Source organism: Heptranchias perlo, chromosome 10 (genome assembly GCF_035084215.1).
Source record: "Heptranchias perlo isolate sHepPer1 chromosome 10, sHepPer1.hap1, whole genome shotgun sequence".
NCBI classification, from domain to species: Eukaryota; Metazoa; Chordata; class Chondrichthyes; order Hexanchiformes; family Hexanchidae; genus Heptranchias; species Heptranchias perlo.
Genome location: NC_090334.1, coordinates 79,470,809 through 79,489,484, shown reverse-complemented (window position 1 = coordinate 79,489,484; position 18,676 = coordinate 79,470,809). Strand labels below are relative to the sequence as shown.

At 49.9% G+C, this 18,676-nt stretch overlaps 1 protein-coding gene across 4 annotated transcripts in view; it reads left to right on the top strand.

Annotated features, from left to right (window-relative positions):
- ccdc88c (coiled-coil domain containing 88C) overlaps window positions 1–18,676 on the top strand; it is a 290,680-nt gene that overhangs the window by 200,570 nt on the left and 71,434 nt on the right. For all 4 annotated transcript variants that reach the window (XM_067992076.1, XM_067992075.1, XM_067992074.1 and 1 more), the window contains 3 exons: window positions 7,003–7,144; window positions 8,902–9,090; window positions 14,896–15,057. In XM_067992076.1, the coding sequence (XP_067848177.1) occupies window positions 7,003–7,144; window positions 8,902–9,090; window positions 14,896–15,057 (493 nt within the window). The remainder of the gene's footprint in view (window positions 1–7,002; window positions 7,145–8,901; window positions 9,091–14,895; window positions 15,058–18,676) is intronic.

Here is an 18,676-nt window from a genome sequence, read left to right as displayed (position 1 = left end):
CGCTGGTTGGGGACAGTCTAAAAATTAGAGCCAGACCTTTCAGGAGTGAGATTAGAAAACATTTCTACACACAAAGGGTGGTAGAAATTTGGAACTCTCTTCCGCAAACGACAATTGATACTAGCTCAATTGCTAAATTTAAATGTGAGATAGATAGCTTTTTGGCAACCAAAGGTATTAAGGGATATGGGCCAAAGGCAGGTATATGGAGTTAGATCACAGATCAGCCATGATCTTATTAAATGGCAGAGCAGGCACGAGGGGCTGAATAGCCTACTCCTGTTCCTGTATTAATATGTTCCTAGATTCAATAGTAACTTTCAAAAAAGAATTGGATATAGTTGAAAAAAATAAATTTGTAGGACTGCGGGAGAAAAAGCGGGGGAGTGGGACTAATTGGATAGTTCTTTCAAAGGGCCGGCACAGGCACGATGGGCTGAATGGCCTCCTTCTATGCTGTATCATTCCATGATTAACTCAGAAGAACATTGCAAAGCAAATGGGGAGAAATTCTATTTTTCACACAGACTGGTCATTCTTTACCTCAGTTTTCCTTTTGTACTTTGAGAGGTGATGGCTTTAGTATGATTGGGTTTGAGGAGTTAACAGCCCAAGGCTGAGAAGAAGCTAACTGAACATCACAGTTAAAGTAAGAACGTGTTATTGAATACAGATCACTCGGCTCAGTCATCTGGCCCACTGCCTCCATAGTCCTTTCCTTATCACCTCACTCGCGGACTTCCCCACTGATATTGTGCAACCGCAGAAATATCCTTGGCTAATGGACATCTCTACTGATCATCTTTCTCGCTCTGAGCTCTGGCCTATATTAATGCTGAGCCAGTAGCAGGTGTGTTGTAATGGTCTGAGGTGGACCCTTTTTAAAAAAAACTTTTTTTTTTTCTCTCTCTCCCATTTCTACTTTTTTTTTTTCTCTTTTTCTCGCCAACATTTGTCCCTCAACTAACGTCATAAAAAACAGAAGATCTGGTCATTTATCTCATTGCTGTTTGTGGGACCTTGCTGTGCGCAAATCAAATTGGCCGCTGTGCTTGACTGTAGCAGTGACAGCTTTTCAAAAGTACTTCATTGGCTGTAAAGTGGGACATCCTGAGGGCCAGGAAAAGTGTTATATAAATGCCAACGCGCTTCCTTCTTCTCTTTCTTTTACCGTTCCGTCACTGGGGAACCCCTTCCCTCTCTTGGCAACACTGCTGAGACTATGAATTTGTTGGTGTGAGGGAATGATGGCACAGACACTTGTCCCATCCACTTTGGTGAAGAGTGCATCAGTGGTGCAGCCTTTTGATTTACTCGAAAAGAAAGCTTCAATCTCGGGATTCCTCAGTGGCTCCGTAGGGCAATGTACGGATTTTTTTTTCAAAAAATATACTTTATTTATAAAATTTGCAACAGTACGTACAATACAGTTGTCATATCACATTCCAAACGTACACAATACAGATTATACAATTTGCAAGATACATAAAGTACAGTTCAAATACGATTCCATCAATACAGTTACACATCGTACATAATTACAGTTCATGACACTCTAGGGTGCCTCATCGCATCACAATCAATACAGATTGATTACAGATTCATTACAGGTACATTTCATTACATCAATTTGAATAGAAAGGCTCCAGGTTCCACCCCTAACCTGCACTGATTTGGTTGATCTCAAACAACACAGCAGCAGATATGGTACAATTAGCCTCACTGTCCCCATGACTAGTGTGGGAAAAATAAGTCCGGGTTCTTACTCCCAAGTTTTATCCAACTGGAAGTGCGCGTGCGTGTGTATGAATGCATGCATGCCAGTGTGTGCACGTGTTTCTACTTCTGTCGAGGACCAGGATCAGACTTGGTTTTGATGCCCTCTGTGGTTGAATAGCCTGCTGAGGCTCACTGTCCAGGCTCACACACGGAGAATGCCCACTTAGCGGAGGTGCCGTCAACATAACTCCAGCATGAGTCCGAGCCCTCGGGAGAGGAGGAGCGAAAATTACAAACAAAAAAAGAAAATAAGGAAAACCGAAATGTACGAAGCAGTTTTAAACCCTGAAATTAATCAAGGTTATTTCTCATTCATGCATTCATTTCTTTTGTCACATCCCCTGCTGATCTGAAGCCACTTGCTGCCAAGTGAGCTATGTCCGCCCACGGGTTGCACCAGGCCCAGCCCAAGTCCACCTGCTATCCTGCGATTGGCATCAGTGCTGCTGCTTGGTCCAGTGAGGCGGGGGAGCCGACTGTCTGAAATTGGAGTGCCTTTGCTGCAGTGAAGTCTGCCATCTACTGGCCATGCCCAGAACTGATGGAGTGCAGTCTCAACAGCAGTGGATGGCAAGTGTGTTGGGAACATACACCATATTGTCCCTGCTACGGAGACTGTTTTATAAAGAGTAAACTTCTCTCTTTAAATTAAACTTGAATTATAGGTGGACTTGAGCGTAAAGGCTGAAGCTGATGCTGTTTACTGGGGTTTTTTCCCTTCTTTATCAATTTGCTGTGAAATTGAATCAGTTTTGCCAATTCTTTTAATTAATATATTTCCACAACGCACCCTCCCCTATCATGGACTCCACCTCACTCATTTAATCTCTTTCCACATCCCGTGTACACTTTACCCTCTCATGGACTCTACCTACACGTTTAATCTCCCCATGCCCACATACACTCTATCCTCTCATGGACTCCACCTCACTCATTTAATCTCTTTCCACAGCCCGTGTACACTTTACCCTCTCATGGACTCTACCTACACATTTAATCTCCCCGTGCCCATGTACACTTTACCCTCTCATGGACTCTACCTACACATTTGAACTCATCATGCCCGTGTACACTCTACCCTCTTGTGGACTCTACCTACACATTTAATCTCTTTCCACAGCCCGTGTACACTCTACCCTCTCGTGGACTCTACCTACACATTTAATCTCTTTCCGTGGCCCGTGTACACTTTACCCTCTCATGTACTCCACCCACCCATTTAATCTCCCACAGCCCATTGTACACTCTATCCTCTCATGGAATCTACCCACCTACTTAATCTCCTTCCCCAGACTCTACAATCTACCTTATCATGCCCTGTACCCTGCCCATTTAACTTCCTTCCACAGCCCAGGTACTATCTGCTGTACCTTGAATTCTACCCCACTTATTTAATCTACCAAAAGAAGCCAGGGAGGAAATAGCGGAGGCTTTAACAATCATTTTCCAAACTTCACTGGATATAGATGTAGTGCCGGAGGATTGGAGAACTGCTAACGTTGTACCATTGTTTAAAAAGGGAGCAAAGGATAGACTGAGTAATTACAGGCCAGTCAGCCTAACCTCAGTGGTGGGCAAATTATTGGAGTCAATTCTGAGGGACAGGATAAACTGTCACTTAGAAAGGCACAGACTAATCAAGGACAGTCAGCACGGATTTGTTAAGGCGAGGTTGTGTCTGACTAACTTGATTGAATTTTTCGAGGTGGTGACATGGAGGATCGATGAGGGTAGCATAATTGATGTAGTCTACGTGGATTTTATCAAGGCTTTTGACAAGGTCCCACATGGCAGATTGGTCAAAAAAGTAAAGGCCCATGGGATCCAAGGGAAAGTGGCAAATTGGATCCAAAATTGGCTCAGTGGCAGGAAGCAAAGGGTAATGGTCGACGGGTGTTTTTTGCGACTGGAAGGCTGTTTCCAGTGGGGTTCCGCAGGGCTCAGTACTAGGTCCCTTGCTTTTTGTGGTATACATTAACGATTTGGACTTAAACATAGGGGGCATGATTAAGAAATTTGCGGATGACACAAAGATAGGCCACGTGGTTGATAGTGAGGAGGAAAGCTGTAGACTGCAGGAAGATATCAATCGACTGGTCAGGTGGGCAGAAAAGCTGGCAAATGGAGTTCAATCTGGAGAAGTATGAGATAATTCATTTGGGAAGAGCAAACAAGGCAAGGGAATACACAATAAATGGGAGGATACTGAGAGGTGTAGAGGAAGTGAGGGACCTTGGAGTGCATGTCCACAGATCCCTGAAGGTAGCAGGACAGGTAGATAAGGTGGTTAAGAAGGCATATGGAATACTTTCCTTTACTAGCCGAGGCATAGAATATAAGAGCAGGGATGTTATGCTGGAACTGTATGAAACACTAGTTAGGCCACAGCTTGAATACTGCGTACAGTTCTGGTCACCACATTACAGGAAGGATGTAATTGCACTAGAGAGGGTACAGAGGAGATTTACGAGGATGTTGCCAGGACTGGAGAATTTTAGCTATGATGACAGATTGGATAGGCTGGGGTTGTTTTCCTTGGAACAGAGGAGGCTGAGGGGAGATTTAATTGAGGTGTGCAAAATTATGAGGGGCCTAGATAGAGTGGATAGTAAGGACCTATTTCCCTGAACGGAGGGGTCAGTAACCAGGGGGCATAGATGTAAAGTGATTGGTAGAAGGATTAGAGCGGAAATGAGGAAAAAAATTTTCACCCAGAGGGTGGTGGGGGTTTGGAACTCACTGCCTGAGAGGGTGTTAGAGGCAGAAACCCTCAACTCATTTAAAAAATACCTGGATCTGCACCTGAAGAGCCGTGACCTACAAGGCTACGGACCAATTGCGGGAAAGTGAGATTAGGTTGGGTGACTCGTTTCTCAGCTGGCGCGGACACGATGGGCCGAATGGCCTCCTTCTGTGCCGTAAATTTTCTATGATTCCATGATTCTACTGAGGGTAAGGTATGTAAATACTAGTTAGGCCCCAAGGGTTATCAAGCAAAATCCCAGTATGTTCATTCATCGAACATGAACATGAGTAGGCCATTCAGCCCCTCTAGCCTGCTTAGCCTTTCAATTAAATCATGGCTGATCTGCACCTCAACTCCTGATTTTCCTGCCTATACTCCATTTCCGTTGATTTTCTTACCTAACAAAAATCTATCTACCTCAGTCTTGAAAGCTCCTGTCCTCATAATTTAACCCTTTTAGCCCCGGTATCATTCTGGTGAATCTACGCTGCGCCCCCTCCAAGGCCGTATATCCTTCCTGAAGCTCGGTTGTCAAAACTGAACACAGTCTCCAGATGGGGTCTGACCAAGGTTCTATACAACTGAAACATCACTTCCTCCCCTTTGTATTCCAGCCCCCTTGAAATAAAGGCCAACATTCCATTCGCCTTTTTGATTGATTTTTGTACCTGTTACTAGCTTTTAGTGATTTGTGTCCTAGAACCATAGAAAAGATACAGCACAGAAGGTGGCCATTCAGCCCATCTTGTCCATGCCAACTCGAATAACAACCAGGTGCCCATTCTAATCCCACCTTCCAGCACCCGGTCCGTAGCCCTGCAGTTTACAGCATTTTAGGTGCAGGTCCAGTTACTTTTTAAAAGAGTTGAGGGTCCCTGCCTCTACCACCAATTCGGGCAGCGAATTCCATACACCCACCACCCTCTGGGTAAAAAAGTTTTTCCTCATGTCCCCTCTAATCCTTCCGCCAATCAGCTTAAATCTACGTCCTCTAGTTCTTGAACTCTCCGCTAGGGGAAACAGGTACTTCCTGTCTACTCTATCTGGGCCCCTCATAATTTTGTACACCTCAATCAAGTCTCCCCTCAGCCTCCTCTGCTCCAAGGAAAGCAACCCCAGCCTATCCAATCTCTGCTCATAGCTGCAATTTTCAAGCCCTGGCAACATTCTTGTAAATCTTCTCTGCACTCTCTCCAGAGCAATTAACGTCCTTCCTGTAATGTGGTGACCAGAACTGCGCACAATACTCCAGCTGTGGCTTTACCAGCGTTTTATATAGTTCCATCATTATATCCCTGCTTTTGTATTCTATACCTCGGCTAATAACGGAGAGCATTCCGTATGCCTTCTTCACAACCTTATCTACCTGTACTGCCACCTTCAGGGACCTGTGCACATGCACTCCAAGGTCTCTCACTTCCTCTACCCCTCTCAATATATTCCCGTTTACTGCGTATTCCCTTTTACTGTTTGCCCTCCCTAAGTGCATTACCTCACACTTCTCCGGGTTGAACTCCGTTTGCCACTTTTCCGCCCACTCCACCAACTCATTGATATCTTCTTAGTGAAGAGGATAGCTGTAGACTCCATCAACTACACGGCCAATTTTTGTGTCATCTGCAAATTTGCCAATCATGCCCCCTACATTCAAGTCCAAATCATTAATATATACCACAAACAGCAAGGGACCCAACACTGAGCCCTGTGGCACACCACTGGAAATGGATTTCCATTCGCAAAGACATCCATCAACTTTTACCCTTTGTTTCCCAAATCTCTTTGCTCCTCTACAGTCCTTAATTTCTCACCATTTAGAGAAAAAAAAGAACTTTCATTTATATAGGGCCTTTCACAACCTCAGGACATCCCAAAGCACTTTACAGCCAATGAAGTACTTTTGAATTGTAGTCACTGTTGTAATGTAGGAAACGCAGCAAACGATTTGCGCACAGCAAGCTTCCACAAACAGCAATGTGAGAAATGACCAAATCATCTGTTTTAATGATGTTGGTTGAGGCATAAATATTGGCCAGGACACCGGGGAGAACTCCCTTGCTCTTCTTCGAAATAATGGGATCATTTGCGTCCACCTGAGAGGGCAGATTTAGTGACATAACCTCACCCCTCCCCCAGCAGCACAGATCTCATCGAGTCCCGTGAATTATATGTCAATTGTTCTCCACCTACTTCTATAATCTCTAATCCCACGTTCACACTGATCCATATCGAGCTCCTTTTCAGAAGTTTATTGACCCATGATTTGCTGGGAATCCATCCCGTTAAACCGTTACTTGAGAAGGGTGGGAGTTGGGGGGGGGGGGGAGCAGGAGGAATGGGTAGGAAAGGAATAAACTCTTTCCCCTCTCGCTTGATGTGTTTCTAAATTCAACCAAATATAAAAGTTGTCGGGATTCGGGCTAACCAACGATCACGCAGAGTTTGTTGCAACGCTTTTTTATTTTTTGTTTTTTTTTCAGCAAATACAAGATCCTGGAGACCAAGATCGAATCCACACTGAAGAAAACACTAGAGATTAGAGAGGAGAAGATTCACGCACTCGAGTCTCGACTGGTGGAGTCGAGCAGCCTAAACCATCAACTGCGGGTTGAGCTGAGCACGGTAAGTCAATCTATGGAACAGGCTCCCTCAGGAGACGGTGGAAACAGTTAGTATTGATTCATTCAAATGTAAATTAGATAGATTTCTTTCAGAAAAGAACATTTTGGGATCCAGAATTTGAGACATGACGTGTGGTGAGTGTAACAGGTTTGGGAGGAAACAGGTGACTTTGGACCCATGGTTCCCAAAGCTCTCCACCACTGGGGGTTTTCCTCACCTCATGTCTGGGTCTGTTGCAGACTAATCGATGGAGATTGATTGCTGTGATTAGTCAACAACTCCGTTATCATTGTATCATGCGACTACCAAGATAGTAGAAGGCGAACTAGATGGACCTTGGTCTTTTCTCGTCTATTGCTATGTAACTCAGCCCCAATTGTGTACTACTGCACAAGTGTGACACCTCTATCCTTGTGGTCGCTGAGTGAGATTGCTGGCAGTGCCAAGTTCAAGTCCGATTAGTGCTCTGGACCCATGCCCACTAGGATCTAGGCAGAGAAAGGGTATACAGTAGTGCAGTGTTTATGTTACTGCACTGGTAATCCAGAGGCCTGGACTAATAATCCAGAGAATGCGAGCTCAATTCCCACCATGGGCAGTTTGAGAACTTGAATTCAGTTTCAAAAAAATCTGGAAATAAAAAGCTGGCATCAGTAAAAACGACCATGAAGCTGTCGGATTGTCGTAAAAACCCAACTGGTTCACTGAATGGAAACCTGCCATCCTTACCCGGTCTGGGCCTATACATGACTCCAGTCCCACACCAATGTGGTTGACTCTTTAGTGTCCTCTGTAGTGACCTAGCAAGACACTCAGTTGTATCAAACCATTACAGCGATTCAAGAAAGAGGCCCAACACTGCATTCTCAGGGAAACTAGAAATGGGCAATAAATGCCGGCCTTGCCAGCGACGCCCACGTCCCAAGAATGGATACATTTTTTAAAAAGACTGTCTAAACTCATTTCACACAGGACCCCGGGAGAGGGAGAGGGAGAGGTCGTGCATGTACCCCATCAGCCTGCGATGCATTCCCAACCCTGGGAAGTAAGGGTGCTGCTCAAAACTCACTGCATCACCCAGTCGCTGACTAGTAACATTTACAAATCATTAAGTATTTCAAGATCCTTAATTCTAGGTCCGAATCTTTCTGGCTCTGGAATTCCCTCCCGAAACCTCTCCCCCTCTCTCTCCTTTAAGAAGCACTTTAAAACCTACCTCTTTGACCAAGCTTTCAGTCACCTGTCCTAATATCTCCTTCTTTGGCGCGGTGTTGATTTTTGTCTGAATACGCTCCTAAGAAGCGACTTGGGACATTTTACTTATGTTAAAGGCACTACCTGAATGCAAGTTGTCATTTAGGTTAAACTCCAATTGCTGAACGAGAGCACACAAGTACACACGATGACCAAAATTGAGCAAGATTAGCAGATTTCCCTCCACCATACATAGACTCCAATATATAAGAGCCGGATTGAGGGTTACAGCAATAAATGCAGAAATGGATCCATCTATGGAACATGATGGGCCATGTGCTAATAGTAAGGGGAGAACATTTTCAGCAGAAATTAAAACCGGGTACAGCCGTTTAAGTTCCGAGCCTCCGACCTTTATTCTGTTTTGCCGTTGGTTGGACTGGCTGGCTTTATGCTACTGGGATCACTGTTGCTGTTGTCCTGATGTGCTTGGTGCACAGACCAATGTTTTAAGGCGCTGTACGATGAATTCCCTTCCCTCCCCACACACCCACATTTTGTAGGTGAAGTGGAATTTGGAAGCTCTCCTGCAGCGACAGGAGGAAGAAAAGCTGCTGCCGACTTCCCTCCCGAACTCACATCAGCGCTCCCAGGCTGACAACACGGAGAAAGAAAAGTGGGAGAAGGAGAGCCGGCAGACCACCTTGGAGCTTCTGAAAGTAAAGGACAACATTATCGAGGTGGAGAGGAATGTAAGTATCAGTGATGGGACTGGTTTAACACTTTGTAGTGCGAGAGGTGCATGGGAGAGAGAATTGATCTAATTTCCCATCACTCGGACAATCAGTTTAGCAAATTAAATGTAGCGTTTCCTGCATCCCTGATTTTCTTTGCCCCACTATTGGCGACCTTGCCTTCAGCTGCCTAGGTCCTAAACTCTGGAATTCCCTCCCTAAACCCCTCCATCTCTCCTCCTTTAAGACGCTCCTTAAAATTGAAGTGTCATGAACAGGTGCAGAAAATAATCAATAAGGCTAATGGAATGCTGGCCTTTATGTTTAGAGAACCAGAGTGCAAGGGGGCAGAAGTTATGCTGCAGCTATACAAAACCCTGGTTAGACCGCGCCTGGAGTACTGTGAGCAGTTCTGGGCACCTCACCTTCGGAAGGACATATTGGCCTTGGAGGGAGTGCAGCATAGGTTTACTAGAATGATACGCGGACTTCAAGGGTTAAGTTATGAGGAGAGATTACACAAATTGGGGTTGTATTCTCTGGAGTTTCGAAGGTTAAGGGGTGATCTGATCGATGTTTATAAGATATTAAGGGGAACAAATAGGGTGGAGAGAGAGAAACTATTTCCGCTGGTTGGGGATTCTAGGAGTAGGGGGCACAGTCTAAAAATTAGAGTCAGACCTTTCAGGAGCGAGATTAGAAATCATTTCTACTCACAAAGGGTGGTAGAAGTTTGGAACTCTCTTCCGCAAACGGCAAATGATGCTAGCTCAATTGCTAAATTTAAATGTGAGATAGATAGCTTTTTGGCAACCAAAGGTATTAAGGGATATGGGCCAAAGGCAGGTATATGGAGTTAGATCACAGATCAGCCATGATCTTATCAAATGGCGGAGCAGGCACGAGGGGCTGAATGGCCTACTCCTGTTCCTATGTTAAAATCTACCTCTTTGACCAAGCTTTTGGTCACCTGTCCTAATATCTCCTTATGTGGCAAATTTTGTTTGATTACACTCCTGTGAAGTGCCTTGGGACGTTTCACTACGTTAAAGGCACTGTATAAATACAAGCTGTTATTACAACAGTTACTACACTTGAAATGTGCTTCACTGGCTGTAAAGCGCTTTGGGACGTCCCCAGATCGTGAATGGTGCGTGAGAAATACAAGTCTTTCGTTAAATAATTCCATAGCTAGTGCCAGGGCTTTTGTTCCTTTCAATTTTGTACTCTTGTGTGTGGACGTGCGGGTCTATCCTGGGACACATTTCCACATACCGATCAGGAAGGACTAGGGCTAGATCCCCGACCTCAGCCGGGTCACGGTTAGAGTGTTATATTTGGTCTCTGCTCACTTTGGCGAGGGGGGAAATCAGCCATCGTTTCCTCTCCTAATCACTATCCAGCAATCCTACCTGGCTGGGGAGTCCAGAACCAGGGGTCACAGTCTCAGGATACGGGGTATGTCATTTAGAACCGAGATGAGGAGAAATTTCTTCACTCAGAGGGTGGTGAACCTGTGGAATTCTCTACCACAGAAGGCTGTTAAGGCCAAGTCATTAGATGTATTCAAGAAGGAGATAGATATATTTCTTAATGCTGAAGGGATCAAGGGATATGGGGAAACAGCAGGAACAGGGTACTGAGTTAGACGATCAGCCATGATCATTTTGAATGGCAGAGCAGGCCTGAAGGGCCGAATGGCCTACTCTTGCTCCTATTTTCTATGTTTCTATGGAAAGTACATGTGGGACGATTCTTAAGGTTAGAACAGGAGTGTGAAGCAATGCCCCCTGCAGTTGAATAGTTCCCCCTCAACACTGTCCGTCTGGGCTCAGGCCTGGGGGAAAATTGGCCATTTGTGCAAAGGGCCGTTTCCAGCTCTGGGACAGAACCTCAGCACCATCGGGAGAAGGGGGAACGAAAGCTGGGGCGAGAAACCAATTTCAAAATTGACCCAGTTTGATTTATGTTTAATAAATGCCATTGGGTTTGTTTTCCTTTGCTGAGCTTGGCAGTCCTGTCGTGTGTTCTGTAATGTGCACATCATCCACAAGAAGAGATCAATAGAATTCACACAGTAACAGATGTCCATTAACAGCTCACTCTGATGATTCACATGGTTCACATGGAACTAGCCTTACCAGCAACACCCATATCCTGAGAATGAATATTAAAAAAAAATACACAGTAATCGTAAAAGAAAGAAAGAACTTGTATTTATATAGCACCGTTCAGGACGTCCCAATGAAGTATTTGAAGTGCAGTCATTGTTGTAAAGGTGGAAACACGACAGCCAATTTATGCACAGCAAGGTCCCACAACCAGCAATGTGACAGTGATCAGATAATCTGTTTTTTATGATGTTGGTTGAGGGATAAATATTGGCCAGGACACCGGGGAGAACTCCCCTGATCTTCTTCGAAATAATGTCATGGGATCATTTACGTCCACCTGAGAGGGCAGACAGGGTGTGGGTTTAACGTCTCATCCGAAAGACGGCACCTCCGACAGTGCGGCACTCCCTCAATGCTGGCACTGGGAGTATCAGCCTGCTCAAGTCTCTGGAGTGGGACTTGAACAGATGACCTCCTGACCCAAGAGGTGAGAGAGTGCTACCAACCGAGCCACAGCTGCAGCCAGTCATTAAACCCTACGAGCATCTGCTTATTCCTTCTCTGGTAATAATCATTTAATTGCTTGGGGATATGCATTGTGTTTACTGCTGTCCCAGTTTCATTGAGTACTACACAGGTCACTTGTACTACAGCGTGCATCAACACAAAACCATCGATGGAGATTAGGGTGTTGAGTTACCCGGATCGTGTTTGGCAGATTGTATGAGACCCTCTCCTGAAGTAGTGTGTCTCCCCCCAGTCCCCCACCCAAACTCCTCAATAGTTATACTGCAGCTTGCGCAATGCCAATTCTAAACTGGGAGGGGAACAACCCCGCCTGAAAAAAAAGTAGTTGATTTGAGGTGAATAATCATTTTTTTTTAAAAAAAGGAACGGGATGGATATCTTTGGAGAAGTGGGACTGAGGGGGTAGAGGGGAAATTTGACACCCCTCTTTTTTTTGTGGCGAGGTCTGGAAGGTCAGGGGTCAACAGTTGGTGTGGGAGGGAAAAAATAAACAGACGTGGTCTCTTGGTGGGTTGGGATTGATAGGAACAGGAGGAGGCCATTCAGCCCTCCAGCCTGTTCGCCATTCAATTAGATCATGGTTGATCTGTATCTTAACTCCATCTACCCGCCTTGGTCCCGTAACCCTTAATACCTTTACCTAACAAAAACCTATCATTCACAGTTTTGAAATTTTCAATTGACCCCCAGCATCCATAGCTTTTTTGGGGAGAGTGTTCCAGATTTCCATTCCCCTTTGTGTGAAGAAATGCTTCCTGACATCACCCCTGAACGGCCTAGCTCTAGTTTTAAAATTATTCCCCCTTGTTCTGGACTCCCCCCACCAGTGGAAATAGTTTATTTGTATCCACCTATCAACTCCTTTAATCAATTTAAACACTTCAATTAGATCACCCCTTAATCTACTATACTCGAGAGAGAGTATACTGATGGGCCGAAAGGTCTTTTCTCAGTGTATTTTCTTACATTCTTAAAAAAAAAACCTCCCTGAGCAGGACACTGGGGAATTATCGGATTTAATTTCTTTAATGGCGGGCAAGAGCTGATATCACGTCCCGCTTTCTGGTGTTAAAATTTATCAGGCACACACAAGTTCTGTGATTTCCCCCCCCCCACCCCCTTGGCCTGAGAGTGATGTGGAGTCAGCAGTATAACTCCGGTCTCCCATCCCAGGGTCTGTCCAAGCTGACTGGACAATGTGCTTAAATACCATTTGTTTTCAGTTCTTTCTTTATATAAATATATATATGTTCATTCTCGGGATGTGGGCATCCCTGACACAGGCCGACGTTTATTGCCCTGAGAAGGTGGTGGTGGTGGGGCCATCTTGGATTTAGTTCATTTGTCGGAGGAACCAGGGCTGCAGCAAAGTGCTGCTGAACAAGAGTTAATCGCTGCTTTGCACGATGGGAGAGCCGTTTAACATCAACCTGCCTTAAAAATGTTTTGTTCTGACGAAAGGTTACTGGCCTGAAAGGTTAACCCTTCCATCCTTGCTATAACTATCGGGAAAGTTTGAACAGACTGGGGCAGTTTTTCTCCAGTAAGGAGAAGGCTGAGGGGTGACCTGATAGAGGTGTTTAAGATTATGAAAGGGTTTGATAAGGTAGACGTAGAGAAAATGTTTCCACTTGTGGGGGAGTGCAAAATAGGGGCCATCAATATTAGATTATGGTATCATAGTAGGTACAGCACAGGAGGCGGCCATTCAGCCCATCGTGCCTGTGCCGGCTCTTTGAAAGAGCTATCCAATTAGTCCCACTCTCCTGCTCTTTCCCCATAGCTCTGTAAATTATTTCCCTTCAAGTATTTATCCAATTCCCTTTTGAAAGTTATTGAATCTGCTTCCACCGCCCTTTCAGGCAGCGCATTCCAGATCATAACAACTCGCTGCGTAAAAACATGTTTCCTCATGTCGCCTCTGGCTCTTTTGCCGATCACCTTAAATCTGTGCCCTCTGGTTACCGACCCTTCTGCCACTAGAAACAGTTTCTCCTTATTTACTCTGTCAAAACTGTTTATGATTTTGAACACCTCTATCAAATCTCCCCTTAACCTTCTCTGTTTCAAGGAGAAAAACCTCAGCTTCTCCAGTCTCTCCACATAACTGAAATCCCTCATCCCTGGAACCATTCTAATAAATCTCTTCTACACCCTCTCTAAGGCCTTGACATCCTTCCTGAAATGTGGTGCCCAGAATTGAACACAATACTCCAGCTGAGACCGAACCAGTGTTTTATAAAGGTTTAGCATAACTTCCTTACATTTGTACTCCAGGCCTCTAGTAATAAAGCCCAGGATCCCATATGCTTTTTAACAGCCTTCTCAACTTGTCCTGCCACCTTCAAAGATTTGAGTTTTCCCCCCGGGTCTCTCTGTTCCTGCATCCCCTTTAAAATTGTACCATTTATTGCCTCTCCTCATTCTTCCTACCAAAATGCATCACTTCAAACTTCCCTAGGTTAAATTTCATCTTCCATGTGTCTGCCCATTTCATCAGTCTGTCTATGTCCTCCTGAAGTCCCTTACTATCCTCCACATTGTTTACTATATTTCCGAGTTTCGTGTCCTGTGCAGACTTTGAAATTATACTCTCTATACCCAAGTCCAGGTCATTAATATATAATATAAGATAGTCATTGATAAATCCAATAGGGAGTTCAGCAGACACCTCTTTACCCAGAGAGTGGTGAGAATGTGGAACTCACAGGGAGTAGTTGAGGCGAATAGCAGAGATGCATTTAAGGAGAAGCTAAATAAACACATGAGGGAGAAAGGAATAGAAGGATATGCTGATAGGGTGAGATGAAGTCGGGAGGGAGGAGGCTCGTGTGGAGCATAAACACCAGCATGGACCAGTTGGGCCGAATGGCCTGTTTCTGTGCTGTACATTCGATGTAATTCCTCTCTTCACAGAGGCTGTCCGAGTGATTCCAACATTTTCTGTTTTTGTTTTGTGTTTGTGAAGTGTTATTCAGATGCCTGATTTGTGTTTTCATTCCCCCGGGGCGTGGAACTGAAATGTTTTATTCTGTTCTGGTCTTGAGCCAACACGGTTTAAATTTTTAAAATTCTTTCTCTTTGTCCTGACGCATAACCGTAAATTAGTCGATGTTTCTCTCTCTCTCTCTCTGTAACTGTAGCCAATTCTAATTTGAGCCTCTGCCTCATTTGCTCGCAGAACGCAGCGCTACAAGCAGAAAAGGAGCTGCTGAGAGATCAGCTGAAGCAGCTGGAGGCGCAGAACAGTGTCGTCAACTCCCAGATAGTCGCCCTGCAGAGGCAGACTGCGTCCATGCAGGAACACAGCACCGCTCTGCAGATACAGAACGCAAAGCTTCAGGTCAATATCTTCCCTCCCTCCTTCTCTCCGTCCCTCCCTCCTTCTCTCCGTCCCTCCCTCCTTCTCTCCGTCCCTCCCTCCTTCTCTCCGTCCCTCCCTCCTTCTCTCCGTCCCTCCCTCCTTCTCTCCGTCCCTCCCTCCTTCTCTCCGTCCCTCCCTCCTTCTCTCCGTCCCTCCCTCCTTCTCTCCGTCCCTCCCTCCTTCTCTCCGTCCCTCCCTCCTTCTCTCCGTCCCTCCCTCCTTCTCTCCCTCCCTCCCTCCTTCTCTCCCTCCCTCCCTCCTTCTCTCCCTCCCTCCCTCCTTCTCTCCTTCCCTCCCTCCTTCTCTCCCTCCCTCCCTCCTTCTCTCCCTCCCTCCCTCCTTCTCTCCCTCCCTCCCTCCTTCTCTCCCTCCCTCCCTCCTTCTCTCCCTCCCTCCCTCCCTCCCTCTCTCCGTCCGTCCGTCACTCCCTCCCTCCCTCCCTCTCTCCGTCCCTCCCTCTCTCCGTCCCTCCCTCTCTCCGTCCCTCCCTCTCTCCGTCCCTCCCTCTCTCCGTCCCTCCCTCTCTCCGTCCCTCCCTCTCTCCGTCCCTCCCTCTCTCCGTCCCTCCCTCTCTCCGTCCCTCCCTCTCTCCGTCCCTCCCTCTCTCCGTCCCTCCCTCTCTCCGTCCCTCCCTCTCTCCGTCCCTCCCTCCCTCCGTCCCTCCCTCTCTCCGTCCCTCCCTCCCTCCCTCCCTCCCTCTCTCCGTCCCACCCTCCCTCCCTCTCTCCGTCCCACCCTCCCTCCCTCTCTCCGTCCCACCCTCCCTCCCTCTCTCCGTCCCACCCTCCCTCCCTCTCTCCGTCCCACCCTCCCTCCCTCTCTCCGTCCCTCCCTCCCTCCCTCTCTCCGTCCCTCCGTCCCTCCCTCCCTCCCTCTCTCCGTCCCTCCCTCCCTCCCTCTCTCCGTCCCTCCCTCCCTCCCGCTCTCCGCCCGTCCCTCCCTCCCTCCCGCTCTCCGCCCGTCCCTCCCTCCCTCCCGCTCTCCGTCCGTCCGTCCCTCCCTCCCTCCCGCTCTCCGTCCGTCCGTCCCTCCCTCCCTCCCGCTCTCCGTCCGTCCGTCCCTCCCTCCCTCCCGCTCTCCGTCCGTCCGTCCCTCCCTCCCTCCCGCTCTCCGTCCGTCCGTCCCTCCCTCCCTCCCGCTCTCCGTCCGTCCGTCCCTCCCTCCCTCCCGCTCTCCGTCCGTCCGTCCCTCCCTCCCTCCCGCTCTCCGTCCGTCCGTCCCTCCCTCCCTCCCGCTCTCCGTCCGTCCGTCCCTCCCTCCCTCCCGCTCTCCGTCCGTCCGTCCCTCCCTCCCTCCCGCTCTCCGTCCGTCCGTCCCTCCCTCCCTCCCGCTCTCCGTCCGTCCGTCCCTCCCTCCCTCCCGCTCTCCGTCCGTCCGTCCCTCCCTCCCTCCCGCTCTCCGTCCGTCCGTCCGTCCCTCCCTCCCTCCCGCTCTCCGTCCGTCCCTCCCTCCCTCCCGCTCTCCGTCCGTCCCTCCCTCCCTCCCGCTCTCCGTCCGTCCCTCCCTCCCTCCCGCTCTCCGTCCGTCCCTCCCTCCCTCCCGCTCTCCGTCCGTCCCTCCCTCCCTCCCGCTCTCCGTCCGTCCGTCCGTCCCTCCCTCCCTCCCGCTCTCCGTCCGTCCGTCCCTCCCTCCCTCCCGCTCTCCGTCCGTCCCTCCCTCCCTCCCGCTCTCCGTCCGTCCCTCCCTCCCTCCCTCCCGCTCTCCGTCCGTCCGTCCCTCCCTCCCTCCCGCTCTCCGTCCGTCCGTCCCTCCCTCCCTCCCGCTCTCCGTCCGTCCGTCCCTCCCTCCCTCCCGCTCTCCGTCCGTCCGTCCCTCCCTCCCTCCCGCTCTCCGTCCGTCCCTCCCTCCCTCCCGCTCTCCGTCCGTCCCTCCCTCCCTCCCGCTCTCCGTCCGTCCCTCCCTCCCTCCCGCTCTCCGTCCGTCCCTCCCTCCCTCCCGCTCTCCGTCCGTCCCTCCCTCCCTCCCGCTCTCCGTCCGTCCGTCCCTCCCTCCCTCCCGCTCTCCGTCCGTCCGTCCCTCCCTCCCTCCCGCTCTCCGTCCGTCCCTCCCTCCCTCCCGCTCTCCGTCCGTCCCTCCCTCCCTCCCGCTCTCCGTCCGTCCCTCCCTCCCTCCCGCTCTCCGTCCGTCCCTCCCTCCCTCCCTCCCGCTCTCCGTCCGTCCCTCCCTCCCTCCCTCCCGCTCTCCGTCCGTCCGTCCCTCCCTCCCTCCCGCTCTCCGTCCGTCCGTCCCTCCCTCCCTCCCGCTCTCCGTCCGTCCGTCCCTCCCTCCCTCCCGCTCTCCGTCCGTCCGTCCCTCCCTCCCGCTCTCCGTCCGTCCCTCCCTCCCTCCCGCTCTCCGTCCGTCCCTCCCTCCCTCCCGCTCTCCGTCCGTCCCTCCCTCCCTCCCGCTCTCCGTCCGTCCGTCCCTCCCTCCCTCCCGCTCTCCGTCCGTCCGTCCCTCCCTCCCTCCCGCTCTCCGTCCGTCCCTCCCTCCCTCCCGCTCTCCGCCCGTCCGTCCCTCCCTCCCTCCCGCTCTCCGCCCGTCCGTCCCTCCCTCCCTCCCGCTCTCCGCCCGTCCGTCCCTCCCTCCCTCCCGCTCTCCGTCCGTCCGTCCCTCCCTCCCTCCCGCTCTCCGTCCGTCCGTCCCTCCCTCCCTCCCGCTCTCCGTCCGTCCGTCCCTCCCTCCCTCCCGCTCTCCGTCCGTCCGTCCCTCCCTCCCTCCCGCTCTCCGTCCGTCCGTCCCTCCCTCCCTCCCGCTCTCCGTCCGTCCCTCCCTCCCTCCCGCTCTCCGTCCGTCCCTCCCTCCCTCCCGCTCTCCGTCCGTCCCTCCCTCCCTCCCGCTCTCCGTCCGTCCCTCCCTCCCTCCCGCTCTCCGTCCGTCCCTCCCTCCCTCCCGCTCTCCGTCCGTCCCTCCCTCCCTCCCGCTCTCCGTCCGTCCCTCCCTCCCTCCCGCTCTCCGTCCGTCCCTCCCTCCCTCCCGCTCTCCGTCCGTCCCTCCCTCCCTCCCGCTCTCCGTCCGTCCCTCCCTCCCTCCCGCTCTCCGTCCGTCCCTCCCTCCCTCCCGCTCTCCGTCCGTCCCTCCCTCCCTCCCGCTCTCCGTCCGTCCCTCCCTCCCTCCCGCTCTCCGTCCGTCCCTCCCTCCCTCCCGCTCTCCGTCCCTCCCTCCCTCCCGCTCTCCGTCCCTCCCTCCCTCCCTCCCTCTCTCTCCGTCCCTCCCTCCCTCCCTCCCTCCCTCCCTCCCTCTCTCCCTCCCTCCCTCCCTCTCTCCGTCCGTCCCTCCCTCTCTCCGTCCGTCCCTCCCTCCCTCCCTCTCGCATCTCGCCCCCCTGCCCCCCCCCCCCCCCCCATTCTCTCTTTTCTCTAATTGGGAAATTTTTGGTTATTGTGCGAGGTTAGAAGAGAGTGGGAGAGCAGCGGCGGAGGTAGAGATGGTTGCGTGTGTTAAATTTGCGACTGAATTATTATTACATCACGTTCGTGCTGCCCATTTTAGCGATGGGACTGCCCAGTTTAGCTTATTGCACGTTTGATTGCCTGAACCAGTTGCTTTTTAATGATTTCACCTGTTTGTGTGTTGCTGCCTTTGAGAGAAGGAAGGTTTGAACAAAGTCTGTAATTGG